The 22958-nt window shown below is 41.3% G+C and overlaps 1 protein-coding gene across 6 annotated transcripts in view; it reads left to right on the top strand.

The window, feature by feature from the left end:
- Nucleotides 1–22958, top strand: part of BLTP1 (bridge-like lipid transfer protein family member 1) — a 196051-nt gene that overhangs the window by 8420 nt on the left and 164673 nt on the right. For all 6 annotated transcript variants that reach the window (XM_060246834.1, XM_060246833.1, XM_060246831.1 and 3 more), the window contains exons 2-8: nt 6736–6905; nt 9583–9703; nt 10797–10913; nt 11131–11209; nt 11929–11993; nt 15707–15893; nt 18417–18498. In XM_060246834.1, the coding sequence (XP_060102817.1) occupies nt 9610–9703; nt 10797–10913; nt 11131–11209; nt 11929–11993; nt 15707–15893; nt 18417–18498 (624 nt within the window). In that variant the 5' untranslated portion in view covers nt 6736–6905; nt 9583–9609. The remainder of the gene's footprint in view (nt 1–6735; nt 6906–9582; nt 9704–10796; nt 10914–11130; nt 11210–11928; nt 11994–15706; nt 15894–18416; nt 18499–22958) is intronic.

Genomic DNA, 22958 nt, shown 5'->3' with positions numbered 1-22958 from the left:
TAGCCCGCCCTTCCTGTAAAACAGGCTCAGGGCGGGTTATATCATAAAAACAATCAACAGTAAAAAACCAATTTAAAATATATAATATCTTAAATTACAGAGTAAAATTGGTACTAAAATGGCATTTTGCCTCACAGACATGGCCTATTGTCCAGGTCCAGCAGGAATGAAGGGGAGAGGCTGGTAACAAGTGAATGAGCCTTTATGTAGAAAACCATTACTTAAATTCAGTCTTACTGAAAAGAATCCAGGTAGCAAAAGTAATACTGATTTGTACAAAGAGATCTATAGGAAATCCAGAAAATTATAGGTCAAGCCAGTGTAATTTTTTTCTGGGTAAACTGATGGAATCTGTTACTAAAGATAGAATTATTAAGTATGAAAGAACAGCCCTTTCTGAGAAAGAATCAACATGGCTTCTATAAAGGGAAGTCTTGCAGGGAAAACTGGCCATTTACCAGGAAAAATCCCAGTTAGCAGCAGCTTTGAGTTTACTCAGAAATGGGAGGAGCAGCACAGTGGTGCCTGGCTTTTTGTTGTATTGGTCTGTGTATGATGTGGGCAGTGAGGAGGAGCAGATGCATGACAGTGTGCAGCTTTGCCCTGTGTTGGCCTTGAAGCTGTGTGGGTGGCAAGGAGTGCAGTGACCATGTTCTTCCTCACTGGTGTACATCGCCCAAGCTGCTGATTAGAAACATGGGGCTCAGCAGTGCTTGGCTCTACGCTGGCCTGGGTTTGGTCAGTAAAATCGGTAGTCTGTAGATTACTCTCTTGTGGATTAGAAAAGCAGTTAAATGCCGGGGAGTAGAGATGAGGAACAAATGCCCTGTTCTTGCAAGGAAGGTACGTAAGAAATGGGGTTCCACTTGGATCAGTATGAGGATGGGCACAGTTTAATTCATAAACTTTCATATTCAGGAAGCAAGGAGTAGAGGGCCAACTTCACAGATTACACTATTATATTTGTGAAGGTGAGAACCAAAACAAGTTGCAAGGAACTTCAAAGCTTTCTCTCCCCCAATCTTGATGTTTGGGTGACAATGCAGAAAATAAGGTAAATGTAAAGTGATGCACATTTTGGCAAAAAATCCTAACTTTAAATAAAACGAAGAGTCTCTAACTGCAATGTACTAAAGCAAATAGCCCCTTGGATTTTAACTTAAATTGACTGCGGTGTGAATTGATGGTGACTGGTCAGAGAAGAGATATTAGAGTCATGGTGGATGACTTGACAGATGTTGACTCTGGGTGTGGCAGTAGTGAAAAAGCAAGTTCTATGTCAGAGATTATTAAGGAAAGCGTTGAAGATAAAGTGACTAGTAATGAGGTGCCCTTTTGTAAATTTATGGTGTGATTGTGTTTGGAACGCTGCGTACTGTCCTAATGGTATTTCGGAAAGCATCTTGACAAGGGCAACCAGAATGATTAAGGGGTTGAGACATCTTCCCTAATAGAAATATTTAAGGATTTTGGGGGCTTTTAAGTATAGAGAAAAGATGACTGAGGGAGGAAATGGCTGCTTTTGCCACTGTGTGACACAGAGTGTTGGACTGGATGGGCCATTGGCTTGATCTAACATGGCTTCTCTTATGTTCTTAGTTAAGCCTATGAGAGCACTGCTGCAGCATCCCAGTGGAAATGGCTGCTTTTGCCACTGTGTGACACAGAGTGTTGGACTGGATGGGCCATTGGCTTGATCTAACATGGCTTCTCTTATGTTCTTAGTTAAGCCTATGAGAGCACTGCTGCAGCATCCCAGTCACCTTTCTGAAGGCGGATGGAATGTTGGAGGAAGCACAGTAGGAGGGAGTTAGGTTTGCCTCAGGGAGAGAGAGAGAGAGAGCAGTAACAGTTCAGGTCTGCCTCAGGGAGAAGGGAATGGTAGCTCAGGTCTGGCTCAGTTAAAAAAAACCTGACAAGGTAGAAGGGTAGCTCGGCCTGGTAGTGTGACAGAATGGTTTGGCACTACCTCTGGGAGAGAATATAGTACCTAGTTGTGAGGCCTGTGGTAATTAACAGACCTTGACACATTTAGTCTGACTCCTGGGAAAGAGCAGGCTGATTCAGGTGAAAAATCTTGTGCCTATGAAAGGATCCAACCTAGTGACTAAGTAAAACCCTGTTTGTGCCTGAAAAGCATTAAAGAACATTCAAACCACATTCTGAAGCCTTAACTATTTAAGTGCCTTGACCAGGTTTTTCCTCTGGTTATCTGGAGACTTGTGCTTCTGATCCATTCTTTGAAACCAACTGTCTTGCTTATAACCTGGAATAAGGTCCATTGTGGAGAAGAATATAATGGACACTAGAAAGAGGCTCTGGGCAAGTGCTCTCCCGCTCTTGCTGTCTTCCCACCACCCAAGTGAAGGCATTTACTCCCCCTCACCTTTGGTGTCTTCCTACACCCAACTCACCCCTCCTCCAACTATCCCCCACCCCAACCACCTCTTCCTCTCAACTACCCCCACACCCTTGGTACTCCTCTACTTCCCCTACCCGTGACATTCACTCATCCTCCACCCTTGTTGTCTTCCCCTCCACCCCCCAACCCTTGGCATTCACTCACTGTTGTTTTTCCCACCTACCCCACAGCTGAAACAGATGTTGATTCCCAACACCACCACCCCCCTTATGTATGTGTGTGTCCCCATATTTGTGGTGGCTTAAAGCCCTGAAATAGGCCCAGAATGGAGAGCAGGAAGAATAATTATGGGGAGTGTGGGGACATGGCAATGGTCACGCAGACATTGAAACACATCATTCCTTTTGTTTACAGTGCATTGTAGCTGCCCTTTCCTTTTGTATTCAGCCTTGCAACGTTTAGCATCAACATGAGCTTGTGAATGATCTGTGTTTTTTTGGCCTGGCCTGGTTGTGTTATGGTATACCATAGAGTATGCACCTCAAGGCAGCTGTTTTCTGTAGGGGAATTGATTTGTCTTCAGCTTTCCATCTCCTCCCCTCCTCTCTGCAGCCTCTACCTAGGATAAGTGCAGTCTTACATCATTAAATACATTTTTATGAGATACAATGGTACTTACTTCAAACATTTTGAATTAAAATTTTATATCTAATCTGTTTTGCAATTATATTGTTTCATAGTTATTGCATATTCATCGTTTCTGAATACTAGCTATGACTTTTAATATACCAAAGCTTAAAGGAAAGTATTATATATCCCACATATAAAATAGAAATAACAGATATTTTAATTCAAAATCCACTACCTTATATATACTATATTCAAACTTGTTCTTATTCTGTTTCTCTGTTGTAATATATTTATATGCATAGCAGTAGTTTTTAAACTATTTCTGATTCTAAACTTGTCTCTTGCTACTATAGAACTTTTCTCACAGGAGTGAATCTAAAGCCTATACACTTGCTACTTTAAACACTTGGTAACTCAGGGGAGGGTTTAAAGTTTAAAACAAACCTACTGCATCAAAAATCATAGAAGGCTGTGTGGGTCCTCTCAGTTGGTAGAAAAGGCATGTTACACACTTTAGTTTGCCTGAATCTAATGCCAAGTTAATTTCATTAGATGAGCCCACGTTCTAGTATTATGGGAGAAAGAGAACTCTGCCACCACATAATTTTATAAAGTCTATCACGTTCCCATTTAAAAGGAAAAACTGGGGGAAAGTAGTGGTGGTGTGCCACATCTGCGATCTTGGATGTGTAAAGGGATGTATCTGTTTGTGGGGAAGAATTTTTGTGGGAGCTATGAAAAGTTTCTGTAATTCACTCTACCCAGTTTATATCTTTACCTTAAAGCAGCAGCATGTTTCATAGCTATGGCTTTTATATCTGTGTAACCATGGCTTTCAAAGTCTCAAATGTTAACAGTTGCTGAGGATTTCTAGTGAGTTTGCAGACCTTCTTATTCAGTGCTGTGTTTTTGTATGTTTTTACCTTAAATTTTGGTTGAAACTTTGAGAAACTGTTATGTGGCTAATGCATCTGCAACTCTGACTATGCATTAAAGAAAATTTTTTAATTTTTTTTTCATGAAAATGCCTTCTAAAGTTGGCATTGTACATAAAAATATGAGCAAGAGTTACCATGGGATGTTTATATCCTTCCACTTCACATTAGGCAGAATGTCACAGTACCACTGGCTTACATGTTATGACAGAGTTAACATGTGAACTATTTCAGTTCATCTAGTCTGCCAAATCTGGGTTAGTATGAAGGATGGTCATAAAGATATCCTTTCATACTAGGATTCTGTTTGTCACACTATCAGCACAATTAAAATGGCCAGTCAGTTCATTCCTAGTCTTGTTGGACTTACTCACTTTGTAAGTATGTGGACTGTTCTACCTGGCTATATGCCAAGTACTGAAATCCTGTTTAAGAAAACAGATGGGAGAGGTACATATTTGCAATGGGGTGAATAAAATCAACATGGTGATCTACATGGTGAACAGTTGCACTTGTACAACCTTGCTACTGTGGAGACAGCTACCAAGTGGAGCTATTTAAGGCTGTCACTCTACAGTGGCAGTAAGGAACCAGAGTTGGGCTTGGGGTGCTTGGATCCTTCTCTTTTGTATAAGCCTTGTTTCAGGAGTTAAATAAATACTGCTGAGCTGCATAAGAATGTGTGAGTGCTTGCTGTTCTGGAGAGGTGCGCTGATTCTAATCCCATGCTTAGTGCTTCTTCCAGGAGCAATTGAGAGTTGGCATATTGTTGGCGGAAGCCAGATGTAATGTTTATAAGGTGGAGACAGAAGGGATGCCAGGTGGTGATGGTGCCTGCTGTCCTTCTATGCTGTTGCTGACAGTTTCCTAATCTAATGGTTCTGATAAAATGGGCTGTAGTCAGGAAAGCTTATGCTGTAATAAATCTGTTCATTTTTAAGATGCCACAGTGCTCTTATTTGAAAGACTAATGCTGCTGCCCTTCTGGAATTTATTTCCTAGTTTGAAGCTATTTCTCACCACTCTTTGCTTGGTCTTCTCTTGAAGTATGTGTATGTTGTTTGAAATTCATTGTTCAGCTGGATTATTTAAAATTATGATTTTCAAGCCAGTTTATTCAAAATTCATATCCTGACTCTCAGTACAAAGTGCTCTTCTAGATATGTTGGTAATATTTAATGAAAAAGATTCAAGAATCATTTAAAGAAAGTTAAGATCAGGAATTGTTTCAAGAAAATTCATTTCTAAGTTTCAGCCTGTCATGAAACTGTTTTGTTCTCTGGTACAAAGCATGAGCCTGAATAGAACATTTTAAAAGTTCAGCAAGTGTTTTTATTACAGTGAAGAATTAAACTATGGCAAAGGAATACTAGAACTAGAATCAGCCAGAATGCCAGCTGCTTGTACAGCATTATTTACTATTTTGTGCAGTAACATCAAATTATTATAATGAGGCCAAACTTGGAATACTTTTAGAATGTAGAATATACATAAAGACTGTGTAGAAATATTAGTTGAGCAAGTACATTATCTTTAGGAGCAAGATTCCAGTGAAAACCTTGACTTACAGCTCAGTATGTTAGATTATATTTACTGTACCACTGTGTTTATTTTATCCTCACAACAACCCTGTGAGGTAGGTTAGTCTGAGAGTATGTAATTGGGCCAAAGTCACCTTGTGATCTTCAACAGCACTTGGGTTTCCCAGATTCTAGTCTAAAACTCTAACCATTACACTATGTTGGCTTTAGTAGGTGGTTTCTGTTTAAGATTAGCAAGCAGCCAGTCCTGGGTGAGTCTTGTATGTTGTGTGGCCCCCATGAGTTGTCCCTCAAAGGCCAAAGCAGCCCTGGAAAGGGCCTTTCCCCCCTACTTCTTCCTGACAGAGACCAAGCCTCGAAGCCTGACAATACTGCTGTAGTGCCTAGCAGTGGTCACTGAGGGCATATTTTTTTTAGTTGGGGGGTCTGAACTCCCTAGTGTACTTCAAAAAAGACTTCTTCTTTTTCTGCTGTCTTGGGGCTTTTCTCAGGTGCATAGAAAGATCTTGTCTGTCCATGGCTCCCCTTTCCAAATATAAGTATCCACAGATGGAAGTGCTGTGAATTAGGTGTAGCCCACAGAGCCATTCCTTTAATTAAAGTATCTCGTTGAACAATTGCATTGTAATATATTCCTATTTATAAAAATGACCTGAATAATTCTGTTTTGTATAGTTTGTGGAATGCCTGAATGCCTTCCTGACTTTCTCAGGCATGCTGTTCTGTAAGGTGGGGGGCACAACAGAGAATACACATGTATGGGCAGTTGTTGAGCTCACCCATTTGCAAGGTTTAAAAAGATTCAGATTACTTTCTTAAAGCTGATGTTGAAATTAATGGATTGCATGTAGGGTTGTCAACTACGGTGAAGAACAGTGTTCTGTCTATAGCCAAGGGATGTCGTGAACTCCATGCCATAAAAAGCTTCAACCGTCCATTTCCACAAAATAAATCTCTATTAAAGACTCAGGACATTTTTTCCCCAAGCCAGTTGCCAACCCCAGCTGTCATGTTTAGAAAATATGCTTTTCTTAACATCTTTTTACTTCTATAGGGCTAGATCCAAAGAACCATAGGAGGTAAGACCATAGCAGACAGTGTTGTTTTGAAAATATAACTTTTATTTAGGTAAGTCCATTACATTCTGTCAAAAGTGTTTCAAAGTACAGTAAGAGGAAATTGCTATCCAACTATTTTGGAATAGTTTTGTGATTCCTTTCCTCAGTGCCCACAAGGGAAAAGCTCACAGATGTATTTTATTATCTAGTACCTTATCACATCACTAAATGCTACTGGAAAGGAAAGTCTCTGTAGCAAGACAATGGCTGGCCTCTGAACAAGAGAATGGCAAACAGAACTCTGAGCCAAAGAACCATCCACAAAGACGAGTCCTTGATCTGAGATGTGGCACCAATGCAGGCACCTCTAACCTACACGGTAGTAACTTTTTCCTTATTTTTGTTCAAATCTTGGAACTTGGCAGTATATAATTGTTTTAAAGCCTCTAGTAGATTTTGGGGGAAAAGATCTGTTTTGTTTTAAAGATTCATTAACTCATGGTAGGTTGTAGTTCCTGTATTTTTAAAATAGTGGAAATAACTACTTGAGTAAGTTGACCAGCATCTTTTTCTATTAATACTTCTTCAGTTCTAAGGCATTTCAAACATATGTGACAACATCCATGAGCTGAGTAGCTTTGAAACATATGTGACAACATCCATGAGCTGAGTAGCTTTAGCAAATAAATTAATAATCCTTCCATTCATAACAAAGTGTGGCTCACAGGATTAGTTTGGGTAGGCTTGCCACTTGCCTGCCTATTCCAGGCAAACCTTTGTTCTTGGTCCCTGTTTTCCATGCTTGAAGATGCAAGGAGCAGGAGAAAAAATGGAGGGGGGGAATTTATTTATTGAATTAGGTTTTTCTACCACTTTCCCCTGGCAAGCCAGGCTCAGAGCCATGTACAACACAGGCATAAAACATAACTTGAAAACAGATTAAAACCAGTAGCAAACAAGTGTAGCAGAAGATGGCACAAAAAAACTCAGTAGTGCACTATCTTACAGGGCAGGGTGGGACTGCCAGGATGGAACCATTGCTGTCCTCAACTGAATGCCTGGCAGAACATCTTTGCCTTGCAAACCCTGCAGGAATTATAGCGGGTCCTGCAGGACACAAATGTTATAAGGCAGAGAATTCCACCAGGTTGGAGTCAGAGCAGAAAATGCTCTGGCTCTGGTTGAGGACAGCTGGAAGTCTCTTGGGCTAGGGCCCACCAGTAGATTTTAATCTATTGAATTTTGTTGGTGGTGTCACTCCAGGAATTTCTCCACTGGCTATGGCTTGCCTGATCTCAGATCCTGGAAGCTAAGTAGGGTCAGCCCTGATCAGTATTTGGGTGGGAGGTCACCAGAGAAATCCAGGGTTGTTGTTCAGAGGCAGGCAGTGGCAAACCACCCCTGAACCCCTTGCCTTGAAAACCCCACGGGGGTCACGTAAGTTGGCTGTGATTTGATGGCACTTTCAAGCACCACCAGTGGTAAAGACCCTGAAGTGAGGTCACATATTCTGTGATGCTCTAGGACTGGTGTGGCCAAACTTGCTTAATGTAAGAGCCACAAAGAATAAACATCAGATGTTTGAGAGCCAGAAGACATGAACACCAAATGTTTGGGAGTCACAAGGAAGGAAGGAGGGAGAAAGGTAGATGGGAGAGGGAAGGGGAGGTTGAAAGAAAGCAACTTTAAATCCATTCCCCAAGCTGCTGGCTGGCTTGGTGAAGTGATGTAAAAAGATAAATGCCTTTTTCAAGCTGGCCAATGGGGCAGTGGGGGCTTTGAGAACCACACAATATCTATGAAAGAGCCACAGTTTGGCCACCCCCGCTCTAGGAATTCCCCCATTCTCTGTGAATTTTGCCATAGAGATTGGGGATATCCTAAAGCGTTGCTGGAACTCCATCTTTCCCAGGCACATTCCCAAAACTGCTGGAATTTGCTGGTGCATACCTGACTACACTAAGTTTAGATGATCTTGTCATCTCTTGCTGACTGCATTAATTGACCTGCTCTGTAATCCTGACCTGGACAGAAAACCTACCATACTGTGTTTGCCCTTGGTCTGCCTGTTGGCAGGTATTGTTGTGTATACTTGATGCCATGCTTGAGATTCTGTGCGGTCTGTGCAGTCACATTTCTGCCTTTTGATGTAGGAATACATATCTCATTAACAAACCTGCCATTTTTATTAGCAGAAGCTATTTAGAGGAAGAGACTACGGTATATATTGTGTGGGCAATATGTATCAGTGGTACATCTCTATGGATTCTGTGCAGAAAACCACGCTATACCAAAATCTCTGCATGATCTCAGACAATGCAATGTCATAAATGGTGAACAGATTTCACTGTTCTTTCATTAGCTGCACCAATGTGTTCTTTTGCGGTAATCTGCTTTTTCATGGCAATGAATGGCAACCATTATCTTAAATATGAGAAAACAGAGGTGCTTTCAGGAATGTTGCTGGCATGTGAAGCTAAATCTGATTTCTACCCCAGTAGAATCAGGTGCTGAGAATCAGGCTTGAAAATCTGAAATAGCCTCCCCTCTCTATCTGCCTAACCCCATCTTGTATTATGTTTCTTGCCCTCTCAGATGTGTGATAGAAGACTGAAATACCAAGATGTGTGGGTGTGGTTTTAGATCAGATTATATAAATGCTGTATAGGAAGCCTACAAAAGCATTTGGAGGATAGTCTGTTGGATGTACTCTTACTGTACAAACTGGCACAATCCTGTATTATTATTTTTGGAAATGCTGTATTCCATCACTTGAACAAGAGATCCCAGGTTACTTTGTAAACACTATCCATTTGTAGCAGAGATGTTTATGTGGATTTAGTGCTTGCATGTTGCCATGACTCCCCTGTGTGAGATGATTACACATCTTCCATATGCTTCACAAAAAGGGTTCTCACATTGTCGTAAGATCTCTTGAAATGAAGATTAAAAGTGGATATACTAATGGACTTTCATAAAAGGAAAATGTGTGTGTATTTGAATTATATATTAATACTTTTTAATATTGCTTTGCAAATTAATTTTTTTCTTTTCAGTCATTTAGACCCTATTAAAATATAACAATGGACCCAAGAAATGAGAGTATTGTTCCCAGTATCACTCAGTTGGAAAATTTCCTTACGGAACATGACTCTAATGTTGTTTGGCTCCTAGTTGGTATGTAGAACTTTGTTGTTTAATATTACTTCCATTTTATATTCAATATGTATGTGTACCCCTAATAGAAGAGCTGATTAATAAGTATTCAATAGTTCTGTTGTATAGATTGGATAGCCCACTCTCTTCAGGGTAAATAACAAGACTCCAAAAGTTTTCAATCAGTTAATTTCAGAAATAAAGTTTAACCAGGTAGTCACAATCATTGGCCTCATATATTCTTTCCTACTCATACTAAAAGAAAAATCAGTTTCTGTTTTTGATATGATGTCATAAATAAATGGCAGCTGTTGGTCATGCTGCTTTACATAAGAACATAAGAGAAGCCATGTTGGATCAGGCCAACAGCCCATCAAGTCCAACACTCTGTGTCACACAGAGGCAAAAAATTTTATATACACACATACACTGTGGCTAATAGCCACTGATGGACCTGTGCTCCATATTTTTATCTAAACCCTTCTTGAAGGTGGCTATACTTGTGGCCGCCACCACCTCCTGTGGCAGTGAATTCCACATGTTAATCACCCTTTGGGTGAAGAAGTACTTCCTTTTATCCGTTTTAACCTGTCTGCTCAGCAATTTCATCGAATGCCCACGAGTTCTTGTATTGTGAGAAAGGGAGAAAAGTACTTCTTTCTCTACTTTCTCCATCCCATGCATTATCTTGTAAACCTCTATCATGTCACCCCGCAGTCAACGTTTCTCCAAGCTAAAGAATCCCAAGCTACTTCCTACACTGATTCATCTGTGCATCGTATAGATAAATAATGGTGGTTTTTTTCCTTATTCCAGTAGCGCATATGGGCAGATTTGCATTTTTTTAAAATAGCAGCTCTTGCATCTTCAGCAGTGGTTTGTCTTCTAGCTGAATGATTGACTGTTAAAAGTTAATAGAGAGCTTCATCTGTCCATATGCATACACAGCTCATTGGGCTATGGTATTGCCAGTGCTTGGGTTGGAGGGTTATTATAATGTGAAAAACAAAGTTAGGTATTCAAGCTGCAACTACTGACATTACTGTTTATTAATATGAACATTTTAATTTGCAAGTTTAAACTTGTCTAAAGTATATGTAAATTTCTTTTGCAGCTACAATTTTGTCCTGTGGCTGGATTATTTATCTAACCTATTACAACTCCCGGAACATTGGATTTGTTTTAACATTTGTTCTTAACAGATTATATAAAAATGGCTACATTCATATTGGTAAGTCTTTTTTCTGTTAATATAAATACTTTATTCTAAACACTAAACTGTTGTGGTAATAGTACCATATTTAAGGCCCTTCAATAAAAAAGAGAGCAAACTGGTCATTTTTACCATTGAAATCAACAAGATTTAATTTTGCTTCATTTTGAGTAAAGTGTGTGTATATTTAATACCAGTGATGGTTTACTTATCAGAAACCTTACTTTAAATGCAGGTTCCTTTTCCTTCTCTGTCCTATCTGGAAAAGTCATGGTTCGAGAAATCTATTACATTACACCAGACATGTCTATCAGGTACTTAAACTATTTGTCAGGTATTTCAGATCTGCAAGTTGCAGTGCTTATTCACAATGGACAAGATTGTGCTCAGACAGTGTTACGGCTTGGGTGGTGCTTTTCATTTGAACATCTGTACTGGTACAGTAAAACACCATAGAGTTAGATTGAATATTCTTATAACTCAAAACAACCTGTTGGCAATCTTCACTGTATTTACCCTTTGACTAACATTATATAAGGTGTTTCCAATGCACATTCCAATATTAATTTACCTGAAAAGAAATGTGACCATTAGTATTCTCTTTTGCACTACTTCTTCCCTCCCTTCTCACTTTAGTTAATCATGTGACATTTAGGAAGGACCCCTAAGGGTGTCTATATAAGGTTTAATTAAAAAGAATGAGTACTTATTTGCTATTAACAGAAACTCTCAATAAATGTGACAAAGGCTGGGAAAGCTCAGTGAAAAAATATGGTGTTCTTTTTTAGTTTTAAATAAAAGGATAACAATCTTCTCTGTGCTGGGTCCAGTTGTTCTTAACTCTGGTTCCATGATTTGACTTAGGTTAATAGAGAACAGAGATCAATTGGAGGGTTAGAATGGTCCTTTCAGGCCCTTAGAAAATGAGTACAAAATTATAATTCTGTAGTGGCTGTTGCTCTTTTATAATTCATTATATAAAACATGCAGTAGTAGTTATTAATATTTCTAATTATGTAAACATATATTTTAGAATACAAGATGGATTTCTTATATTTCGTTGGTGGAAGATGTACAATCCAAAGCAGAAACAGCATGGTAAGTTTTTTCCATAGTGTAATACATTTAAAAGGTGTAATGTTTTAATGCTGGATTTTCTTTCTGAACTTTTCTACATGTTTCATGGGGGGATGTACATCTTAACTTGAGACTGACTTACATAAAGGGTCAGCTCTCCTGTTATGAATCTGTGCACCAATTTTGTTCTTCTCAGACATTCTATCTTTCTGTTTTTCTGCAGAATGTCTCATCCCATATGGATGTTCATATGGAGCAGATTTCTAGATGAGGGGGATTTCCACCCCATATTTTTGGAAGTACTGTTTAGTTTAGGAAGATGGCTGCTGTGTTTTTCCAGGTTGTTACAGATCAAAAAATTGTTTTTAAAAGTAGTTGTCTCTCACTTTTAAAATAAATTCACAGATATTTTAGGGCATAGTGGGTTTATTTATTTTTCCCATTGCTGCTTTAATATTGAACACATTTGTAAAGGGATAATATTTTACTTCATTGATTACAGTAAGAAGTCAATAAATTATTGTGTGATACACATTGTACAATACACATATTGTATAATACATATTGTATGATACAACCTGGATCCTATAAATAAATGCTTGGGGTTGGGGGACAGCTGTTCAGATTGCCCCATATTTTCCCTTCCAGAATTTTAAAGATCTCAGGCTAGTCCTCCCCCATCCCATTGTCTTTTAGCTACAGGGATGCTAGACCCCATTGTGGGGGCGAGTCCCACGCTTCCAGACCCCACCTTTCTACTGCTGATCACCTGGCTGTTGGGGGTGGACGTACTGCAAAAAAAAAAAAAAAAAAAGGAAATGTCACCTGATGTTTTAGCGACACCCTTATGTGACTTTGTTCAATGTGAAGTGATGTAGACATGCTAGGGCAACACTTTGGTTTTTGGGCAAAAAATCTGTGGTAGAAGTTAATTCTACCAAAGAGCTTTTGCCCAAAAACCAGAGCAACACTTCAACATCCTGGATATGCCTATGTCACTTCAGAATCACATTGGGGACATTGCTGAAACATCTGGTGAGACTCCCTTCTCCCAGCAATCCCTCTTTCCACCTTGTCTGCTGCCCAAAGGGACAACCCTGTATAGCTGATTTTCATCTGCTATTAACATTTTGTTCATTGTGGAACATATTTAGTTATCATTAGGCTGTTTTTTTTCCTCCTGCATTCCTTGCAAAGCCCCCTCTGTAGTTAGAAAGGTATACCTACCTATCTGTAGTTCAGTTTTTTGTTTTGTTTTTTTGCTTTAGTCATTTTCTGGTGGGCAGCCAGATTACTATTATATAGGGGTGGATCCAACTGACTTTTTTACTGGAGTAAGGGTGCTCTTTATCTACCCCCAAAAGTTACACTGATGAAACTGGGTCTTGCATGGATAAAAGCCATGTTAAACCAAGGCTGTAGCAAAGAGGGGAATTGGATGAGATTGAGTGGGAAGCTGGTTGGATCCACCTTGTATGGACTGACAACAAATATCCAGAAGTATTGAAAAAAAGAAAGAAATTAAAAAATGAATGTCATGCTTTGCACATAAGATAGAGGGCTTTTTGGAGGGGAAGGAGTAAACTAACTTTTTATCTTAGTAGAGAAATATAAAGTACGAAGAGGAGTGAAGGCCTAGTTTACATAAATGGAATCTTAAAGCAGTTCATCTCTCTTGAGTCAATGTAATGGGTTTGTCATTAAAGGAAAAAAATCCTGTAGGTAATTATAGAATTTTTTTTTAATTAGGTCATACTCTTTGTAACTGAAGACAGGGTGCCTCACCAATGTACTGCATCATTATATTTGATCACGTGTAGTTTTGAAGTTACCTCTTCAAACTACCAATGAATAAAATCAATGTCATCCACTCAAATCATTTATCTGTAATAGTGTTTGGTACAATATAAGCTTTAATTAGGCATGAAAGCATAAACTTGGACAGATGAAGACAAGGGTAGAATTAAACTGCAGCCTTGCAAGTGGAAGTCTGGCACTGTGTTGCCGTCATTGTGAGAAAAGTAACTGTATGGAAACCAGGCTCTGATTGTTGAGAACTCTGAAATTGCTCTGGGAATTTGCAGTGAATGCTTAGTGGGAAATGGTTTGTGAAGGAACACAAGGCCCAAATAGGGTTGCCAGGCGGGGGAATTTAGGGAGTGTTTCGGAAGGGCACTGGGCTGTCCTGATGTGGCAACGCCACACAGAGTGATGTCATAACGCTGGATGCAGTGCTCCATGCACTTTCTTCCACCTTTCCCCAAATATTTAAAGGGAACCTTCCCTTTAAATGGTTGTGAAAAAAGCTGGTGCTGCACGTGCCTGCACTGCAAGCTGTGAATTTGCTGCTTGCAGATCAGGCATGCATGGCATCTACTGTTTTCAAGCAGGGCTGCTGATGACTGTTGGGGGCAGGACTTCTCCTGCTGGCCAGTGTTTGGGGGAGCCTCAAAAACTAGATGATCCCCTGCCCCCACTTGGGCACTGGCATCTCTAGGCCGAACCCCATGGGTTCCCAGGGCAAGAGCCCACAAGAATCAGACTGTTGTTTATAAAATAATTACTACATTTATTTAAAGAATTTTAATAAAGAAAAATAACCAACACGTTTCTCTAAAACCATACAGAGCTGAAAACAATAAAGCTAGCTAACACTTGCAAGAAATGCTATAGGTAGCTCCAACCTTAGTTCTCAAAGAAAGGCCTCAAATCTGTGTCTCTAGTAATTGCAGGTCATAGTCTTGGCCTATAGTTTAACAAAATCTCAGCTAGTGTACTGTCTCCTGGGCTATAGTTCAATTGTAATTTTTGCCCAGGACATCAGGCAATGATGACATTCAATCAGAACATGTTTCCAGGAGAACTCTTGAGAAGATTGCCTTATACTTTCAACCTCTCCCCCACCCCCATCATAGATCACAACTTCCCCTGAGAAACCAATTACCAGGGTTCCACTGTTGGCCCAGATGATAAGAGATATGCAGGCCAAAAAATAATTAACAACACCTGCAAGATGGTTCCGGCCTATTGCCAACCACATTAACCCTTGAGGGGGAATAGAGGGGAAGGTGCTGTGCCTCATACAATTAGACACTCAGTGGAAGCAGAAGCTACTAGCTTCCTTTTTCCTTCCAGTCTTTGTTAATCTCTGGGCATTTTATCTCTTCCTTGAGAGCAACAATTAGAGATGAGAAGATAAATGAAAGAGAGACAGAAAGAGATATCCTGGAGCTCCTGCTTCCGTGTGTTTGCCTGCAGTCCATTCCAGCTTTCTTCTTGGTTCCAGAGCAACCAGATTTTGCAATAATCAGAGCATTACTTACCTATAGCTACTTTTCAAGAGGTGAATGTCAGGCCCCAAATCCACTAACATTCAGCTCACATTAAAAAAAAAATATGAGCCTACTTAAAGTAAATCACATTTGAAAAGTTGTCTTAGCGGAATGCCTGGAGTTGATGCTTGCTAGTTCTTATCTGGGAAGGAGATTTGTAGAAGACTGAACTAATAAGTGCCTCTCCTATATACTGGCTAGTGATTGAAGATCATAATTGAAATTTCAGGCATATGTATGCCTCTGTTATTTTACTGGAGTCTCTAAAGATTGTTTTATAATACAATGTGTGTACATTTATACATCCATCATGTTTTCCCAGAACTTCCTTTTGCTACGTTGCTGAAGTTATCTTCTTAAAAACTACTTAATAGAATGTTCACATTTTGTTGTACTTTATAGACCCAAAGGCAGAAACAAGATTGTATATCATGGTGAATGATTTTGAGTTTCACATTTACAATCGCTCTGAAGTGTATTCACGACTAGAGGAACTATTTGGTTTGGAACCAACCATAATTCCACAGAAGAAAGAAGAAGAAAAAGCAAGAGAAGATGGAAGGGACAGAACACAGTCAGATATTGGAAGGTAGAACTATTTGTTTACTTGAGTTGCTGCCTGAAAGGAATTGAAAACAAATCGGCCAATATCATAATGCCGCAGTATAAATCGATGCTGCAGCCTGATTTGGAATACTGTGAACAATTCTGGTCACTGCTCCTCAAAAAAGATAGTATAACATTGGAAAAAATGCAGAAAAGGGCAACTAGAATGATTGAAGGGTTGGAACACTTTCCCTATGAAGAAAGGTTAAAATGCTTGGAGCTCTTTAGCTTGAAGAAATGTTGACTGAGGGGTGACAGGATAGAGGTTTACAAGATTATCCATGGGATAGAGAAGGTAGAGAAAGAAGTACTTTTCTCCCTTTTGCACAATATGAGAATTTATGGATATTCAATGAAATTGCTGAGCAGTCGGATTAGAACGGATAAAGGAAGTACTTCTTCACTGCCACAGGAGGTGGTGGCGGCTGCAAGCATAGCCAGCTTCAAGAGGGGATTGGGGGGACAGTGGCACAGTGGTAGAGCATCTGCTTAGTAAGCAGAAGGTCCCAGGTTCAATCCCTGGCATCTCCAACTAGGTCCAGGCAAATAGGAGTGAAAAACCTCAGTGTGAGACCCTGGAGAGCCGCTGCCAGTCTGAGTTGACAATACTGACTTTGATGGACTGAGTGTCTGATTTGGTATAAGGCAGCTTCATATGTTCATATATATATGTTCATAAACATATGGAGCAGATGTCCATCAGTGACTATTAGCCACAGTGTATTGTTGGAACTCTCTGTCTGGGGCAGTGATGCTCTGTATTCTTGGTGCTTGGGTTGGTTTTCTGGTGTCCTGGCCCCACTGGTGGATCTCCTGATGGCGCCTGGTTTTTTGGCCACTGTGTTGGACTGGGTGGGCCATTGGCCTGATTCAGCATTGTTTCTCTTATGTTCTTATGAATATTTGGTCATACTATTTTGAGTTTTTTTGGTCTAAATTGTTTAAATGGCATCTTCAAATTGTATAAAGAATGTATTTGAATATAAACATTTCTTCTTAAGCTGCTGGGCCAATTAGAAATTTTTGGGGCCTTGTAAATGATGAAATTTTGTATTGGGATTCTGCTGGTTGTAGAATGCTGCGCAGAAGGTTGTTTGCATAGCATAGCCTTAAACGTATGTTCTTGTTATGAACAGATTATAATTATAATTATTTTTGCCTAGGACAGAGGTGGCATTTTTAAAGGAACAGTGGCAGTACTTTCTGATTTGCATAATTATTGTCTTGAAGTATTATTCTCCTTGTGTTAGAATCCCAGATTTTAAAAAAATACATAGTTTTCATAATCATGCACTATTAAGAGGTAAAATGTGGAGATTTAAACTTGCTGAATTAAACATTGTAGCAATAGAGGTAGTTTGACTAGGTGTATGCCATTAATTTGCTAGTAAAGGGCTTGCACATTACAGCTGGAATTCTGTTTTTAAAGGTTGTTGGAATTATTTGCATCTGTTGTATGAGTAATTGTAGTTAACTTTAGCACACATTTGCAGAGGACTGGTGGCCTAAGAGTTCATTTCAGAGAATTTCTCAGGCAGTCATTTTAGTGCAAGATATTTCATTTTTACTTAAATGAAGCTCTCAGAGATAATGCTTTTTCATATCTGAAATCATAGTGAGCCAGTAAGATGCTAGCCCAGCTTCCTTGAAACTGGGCTTTATTAGAAAAGTGGTCTTCTGCTGGATTTGAACCTTTACTGGATTATTGTAGTTTTAAACAATTCCAAGATGCCTTCTCCATCTTACAAGCTTTGTGAATGTTTCATGATGGCAGAATTGTTAGGGCATCATCTGTGTATAAGTAGGATGCACCTTGCTGAATCAGTAGTATAGAAGTCCTCTCCATTGTGTTGGCATGAAATTTGAAAGGAAGGATTGAAATGAACAGCAATTTTAGGTGTATTTCATGGAAAGTTATTTAATGATATTAACTTTATATTTTTTTTCCATTAGAGTATTTACAACAGTAGATAATAGATACCCTGATCAATATAGAGCCATTGGCATGTTTCTTACCATTTAGTTCCATGCGGAAATCAGGGGGGTGATTTCTTCCAGTTTCCTGCCTCCTACTGCAGACCCCTACTGGGCCTCTGTTTGGTTTTTGAAGATCTGCTAAGCTTGAGGAACAAAACTTCAGGGAACTACGGAGAGCTGCAGTGGGAGTGGGAAGAAAGAAAATCCTATTCTGCAAGTTGGATGCAGGCCAATAATACCCAGTGTAGTCGTTTGCTGCTATATTTAATGCTAGAGAAGATGCATGCAAAGAACTGTATATGTGGATCTACTTCTTTCATTGTAGTGGGCTAGGCTCTGGTGAGAAGGAAAGCTTCAGATGTGTATCACACTTTCTGCACCTGTGAGATACTGCATAAAGGAATTTTAGAGTATAGGAGAAATGCAAAAAAGAAGTTAATGGCGACTCTGGTTGGTTTCCATATATGACTGGGCATCAGAGAGTTATTTGTTGCTTATCATAATGTACATATGATGCTTCCCCCCTTAGTGTTAAAGCAAAAAGTGAATCTTATGATCCCTCATCATCGTGGAGATCTCTTATTCCTGTCATCAAAGTCAATGTTAGCACTGTAAGTAAATACACTCCTGTTTGCATTTTACCTTCTTTTTTCCTTTTTCCAGTGTGAAAGTAAACAGTGTATTGAACAGGCTCAGAAGCCTGCCACTGAGATAAGCGCTATCTTCAGATTAAATACTTGGGTTCTTAAAGGCTTCAGAAATGCTTTCAAAAAATGTCTGTCCTTTATACAAACTAATGTAGACTGGGGGAAAAGCATTGAAAATACCAGCTCTGTGTCATCTTCTTGCATGAGTAATGTCTGGGGATGCTCAGAGTATGACATCAAACTATGAATTTCCCCACTGTTTCATTAGCTGTGGTTTATAAGATCAGGGAAACCCACAAAGGTGATGACATTGCATGTTTCTGATGTAATATGTTTGAGTATTCATAGATCGTATTGAAAAGAATACAACAGTGGTGGTTTTCACCAGCTCCTCATACTCATTATAACATTTAATAACAGAAAATAATAGTTCCATAATTTTTTTTTCACTGCCTGGATTTTAACTTGTCGGTGGTGTCTTTGAATGGTTCTAGCTGATTGGAGTTTTGTAATAATGAACAATGAAAGACAAAGGTTATAATTTTTTGGGGTATCCTCCCCAATAAATTCCTGTGATTGCACTTGGTCTTGCCCCTAGGTGGTCATCCACTGTGTTTGAAGGATATGAAAATGTCGATGTGCATTGATTGCGCTGTTATAAATTATTGGTTCAAGTTTTGTAGATAGATAGATAATTTTATTTATATCCCACCCTCCCCGCCGGAGCAGGCTCAGGGCGGCTAACAACATCATTCAGTTATACAAAAAACAGTTATATTTAACATTAAAATTCTGATAAGTTTAAAATTAATTAATTAATTAAGTGATAAAAGTGCTAATGCTATTTGTTCTTTTGTGATGGCGGTAATCATTAGCAATTACTTTCTTCGTCAGCGAAAGCCAGTCGGAAGAGGAAGGTCTTGCAGGCCCTGCGGAACTGTTCAAGGTCCCGCAGGGCCCGCATTTCCTCTGGAAGTTGGTTCCATAGGTTCGGGGCTACAGAGGAGAAGGCCCGATTGCGGGTGCATTGCAGCTTCACCTCTCTTGGTCCGGGGATGGTCAACAAGTTTTTTGCAGCTGACCTCAGTGCTCTCTGGGGTTCATATGGGGAAAGACGGTCCCTAAGGTAGACAGGTCCTCGACCATATAGGGCTTTAAAGGTAATGACCAGCACTTTGTAACGAACCCGGTATATAACTGGCAGCCAGTGCAGCTCGCGCAGTCCAGGCTGTATGTGCTCCCATTTAGGGAGCCCCAGCAACAGTCTGGCCGCTGCGTTCTGCACCAGCTGCAGCTTCCGGGTTTGGTACAGAGGCAGCCCCATGTAGAGGGCATTACAGTAATCCAGTCTCGAGGTGACCGTTGCGTGAAGTACCGTTGCCAGATCTTGGCGCTCTAGGAAGGGAGCCAGCTGCCTTGCGCGCCTCAGGTGGAAAAAGGCTGACTTGGCAGTGGCTGCAATCTGGGCCTCCATTGATAATGAAGGCTCCAGTAGAACTCCCATACTCCTAACCCGGTGCGCCGCTTTCAGTGGCGCCCCGTCGAAGACCGGAAGAGGTATTTCCCCTTCCCGGGCGCCCCGACCCAGGCAAAGGACTTCTGTCTTCGCTGGATTCAGTTTCAGCCCACTCCCCCTCAACCACGTTGCCATATCCTGCAAGGCCCGGTCTAAATTCTCAGGGACGCAGTCAGGCCGGCCGTCCATCAGCAGATAGAGTTGGGTGTCATCTGCATATTGATGGCACCCAAGTCCATATCTCCTGGCAATCTGGGCAAGAGGGCGCATATAGATATTGAATAACATTGGTGAGAGAACTGCCCCCTGAGGCACTCCACAATCCAGTGTGCGCCTCCAGGACCGCTCGCCACCAATTGCCACCCTTTGTCCCCGATCCTCGAGGAAGGAGGAGAGCCATTGTAAGGCAGACCCCCTCACCCCTATATCGGCGAGGCGGCGGGTCAGTAGCTGATGGTCGACCGTGTCGAACGCGGCCGACAGATCTAACAACATCAGCACCGCCACACCGCCCCGATCCAGGTGCCGTTGGAGATCATCTACTAGGGCGACCAGTACTGTCTCCGTCCCATAACCCGGGCGAAAGCCGGACTGGCAAGGGTCTAGGATGGAAGCGTCATCCAGAAAGCTCTGCAACTGCGATGCCACTGCCCTCTCTATTATTTTACCTAAAAACGGTAAATTAGAGACCGGTCGGTAGTTTGCCAATTCGGCCGGATCTGCTGTACTTTTTTTCAAGAGGGGTCGGACCAAGGCCTCTTTCAGGGGTGATGGAAAGCGCCCCTCCGAGAGGGATCTATTTATAATGTCCCGTAGAGGACATTCAAGCTCCCTCAGGCAGGATTTAATTAGCCAGGAGGGGCATGGGTCCAGGTCGCAAGTTGTAGGGCGTGCAGAAGAGAGAATTCCGTCAACTTCCTCCAGGCTGAGCGGGTCGAAATGATCCAGAGTTAAATCAGAAGACAGGCATAGGGCCTCGGGCTCATGTACTGTATCTAAGGTGATGGGCAGGTCCTGGCGGAGCGACGTGATTTTGTCTGCAAAAAATTTTGCAAAAGCCTCACAGCCTATTTCTAATTCTCTAACGTTTGGTCTGCCCTGGGGCAGTGTAGTTAAATGTCCAATTATTTTAAACAATTGTGCCGGACGCGAAGTACTTCTTCTTCGCGGCCTTGACTGCCATCTCATACGACCTCATAAACGTTCTGTAGGATGTTCTCGCCGCTTCACCACGAGTGCGCCGCCACTGCCTCTCTAGTCGTCGGAGTCCTTGTTTCAACCGGCGTAGCTCCAGGGTATACCAAGGAGCCAGCCTTGAACGAGGGCGCAGAGGACGTCGGGGTGCGATCTCGTTGATTGCCCCAGATAGCCGGTCTTGCCAGGCATCAACCAGGGCATCAAGGGAATCGCAAGGGGGCCAAGGATCCTGAAGAGCCATTTGGAAACGTTCCGGGTCCATCAGGCTCCGCGGGCAAGCCAAAATAGGCTCTCCGCCCTTACAGGGTTGTGGTAGCGTCTCCATACGAGCCTTGAGGGCTAAGTGATCCGACCATGGTATCGCCTCCATTGCGATTTCGTTCACTTTAATCCCGGCCGCAAAGATCAGATCTAATGTGTGCCCAGCCTGATGCGTGGGAGTCGTAACAAATTGGGAGAGTCCCAGTGTCGCCATGGAAGACACTAGGTCCATCGCCTGAGTGGAAGCCGCGTCATCGGCGTGGACATTGAAGTCACCCAGGACCAGAAGCCCTGGGTACTCCAACGCCCAGCTGGACACCGCCTCCATCAGGGATGGTAAGGCGCTGGCCGGTGCGTTAGGCAGACGGTACACCAGCCAGATCGCCAACCTCTCCCCGACATCCAACGCAAGGCCGACACATTCAACACCGTCGATCTTTGGGGCCGGGAGGGCCCGGAAAGAGTAAGCCTCCCGTATGAATACCGCCTCCCCGTCCGCTAATCCGCGACTGGTGGAAGACCGAGTAACCCGGGGGAGTCATCTGGGAGAGTGCCATTGTCTCTCCCTCTTGAACCCAGGTCTCAGTCATGCAAGCCACGTCTGCATTCTGCCGAAGCAGGAAGTCCCTAATGGTCTCAATCTTATTATTTATAGACCTGGCGTTGCATAACACCAGTGTCGGATGCGGGCAATTTCTCTTGGTCCCCCTACTTGTCACCGTTGGGATGGGAAGTAGACTAGAAGGGGGCCGAGCACTGTTTTGTCTCTGTCTCCTTCTCTCATATCTCCGTCCATTCCCACCGTCTTTCTTCCCCTCCCCAGGAGCACTGGAATCCCCTGACCAGTCATCCCAAGCCTATTCTTTGATGGTTATATTAAGTTCGGCTGACTAATTTACATGCACAGCACAGATCCCCGGCCCACCCCCGTCCTCACTTCCCAATTGTCTAGATCACCAGAATCTTTCCTAATTGATTAGTAAATAAATAATTCTTACTTAGCACAGTTTGGACAAATGGAGCAGTCTCTGTTATGTTTGCTATAACAGAAATTTATTTATTTACCTCATTTCTTATCAACCTCTCTTACTGAGACTCAAGGTAGATAAAAGTTTTTTCCAAAAAGATAGTTCAGCGATCCAGTAAGCAATGCAATAAAAATGAGTTGCAAAAACTGGAAAACAATGCAATAAAAGCAGGGAATAGTACATTAAACTGTGCTGTAAAAACTGTCTAAAATTGTAAAATTTCCACAGATATCAAACATATACGCCTGTTTTCTTTATAGAAATTTTCTCCTGAACATTTTACAAAACTAGAAAAGTGTGGGAGTTGCTAGGAGAAAGGATATAGTCCCCTTACTTCATGTGTAAATACTGCTGGATTAGTCAAGTGCCTGTATTTTAAAAAGAAATTGAAAGATTAGCTGATCAGGCTGTACTATTTGCTT

The sequence above is a fragment of the Heteronotia binoei genome, chromosome 9, assembly GCF_032191835.1.
Source record: "Heteronotia binoei isolate CCM8104 ecotype False Entrance Well chromosome 9, APGP_CSIRO_Hbin_v1, whole genome shotgun sequence".
In the NCBI taxonomy this organism is placed as follows: domain Eukaryota; kingdom Metazoa; phylum Chordata; class Lepidosauria; order Squamata; family Gekkonidae; genus Heteronotia; species Heteronotia binoei.
This window is presented reverse-complemented; position numbering and strand designations above follow the sequence as displayed.